The sequence below is a fragment of the Mandrillus leucophaeus genome, unplaced genomic scaffold (assembly GCF_000951045.1).
Source record: "Mandrillus leucophaeus isolate KB7577 unplaced genomic scaffold, Mleu.le_1.0 Scaffold13, whole genome shotgun sequence".
In the NCBI taxonomy this organism is placed as follows: Eukaryota; Metazoa; Chordata; class Mammalia; order Primates; family Cercopithecidae; genus Mandrillus; species Mandrillus leucophaeus.
In genome coordinates, this window is record NW_012101254.1 from 4,841,359 (window position 1) to 4,841,950 (window position 592).

General features: G+C 53.5%; 1 protein-coding gene across 1 annotated transcript in view; it reads right to left on the minus strand.

The window, feature by feature from the left end:
• The window catches only part of TMEM214 (transmembrane protein 214), a 13,852-nt gene extending 13,260 nt beyond the window's left edge, over window positions 1–592 (minus strand). The window contains exons 1-2 of the mRNA XM_011972659.1: window positions 448–592; window positions 6–140 (exon numbers count right to left, since the gene is read on the minus strand). Of these exons, the coding sequence (XP_011828049.1) occupies window positions 6–33 (28 nt within the window). The 5' untranslated portion in view covers window positions 34–140; window positions 448–592. The remainder of the gene's footprint in view (window positions 1–5; window positions 141–447) is intronic.

Genomic DNA, 592 nt, shown 5'->3' on the forward strand with positions numbered 1-592 from the left:
CTCACCTGGTGTCTTATCCAGCTCTTGCAGCATGGTGAACAGACAGTGGTCAAAAAAGAGCTCCAGAGACCCTGCTGCCTTCGCCAGCAGCCCTCGGATGATCCCACGCAGCTCCCGGCTCACCAGGCTGTAGGGATAATCTAAGGCCCATAGGCCTCATTGTGAGTGCTAGGACCAGACACCCATCAGCTGTGAGAACTGTGGTGCTCTCCCTGAGAATGGTGAGTGGAGGCAAAGGCCCCTGCACTGAGGTTGGGATCCTTCCTCTGAGGAGACCCAGAGGGAGGATCACAGAACGAGGCCCAGAAACATTCACAGTCACAGGTGTTTGAGACCAGCCCAAACACCCATGGAAAACAAGACAGTGGGGGGCACTGGGATCTGTTATACCACCCTTTTTGAATTTCTTTGAACTTGTCTGAGCTTGAGGAAGCTGGAAGGACTTACCATGAGTATGCTGGCTCAGCGTGGGTTCACTTAGAGGAGCTTGTAGCTTGTAGTTGAGATAGCTGGCCAGGTCCTTCAACCATATGGATGGGTTTCCAGAGAACACGCTCTGGCTCTTATCCAGTTCCTTCTGCAGGGCTGCCAC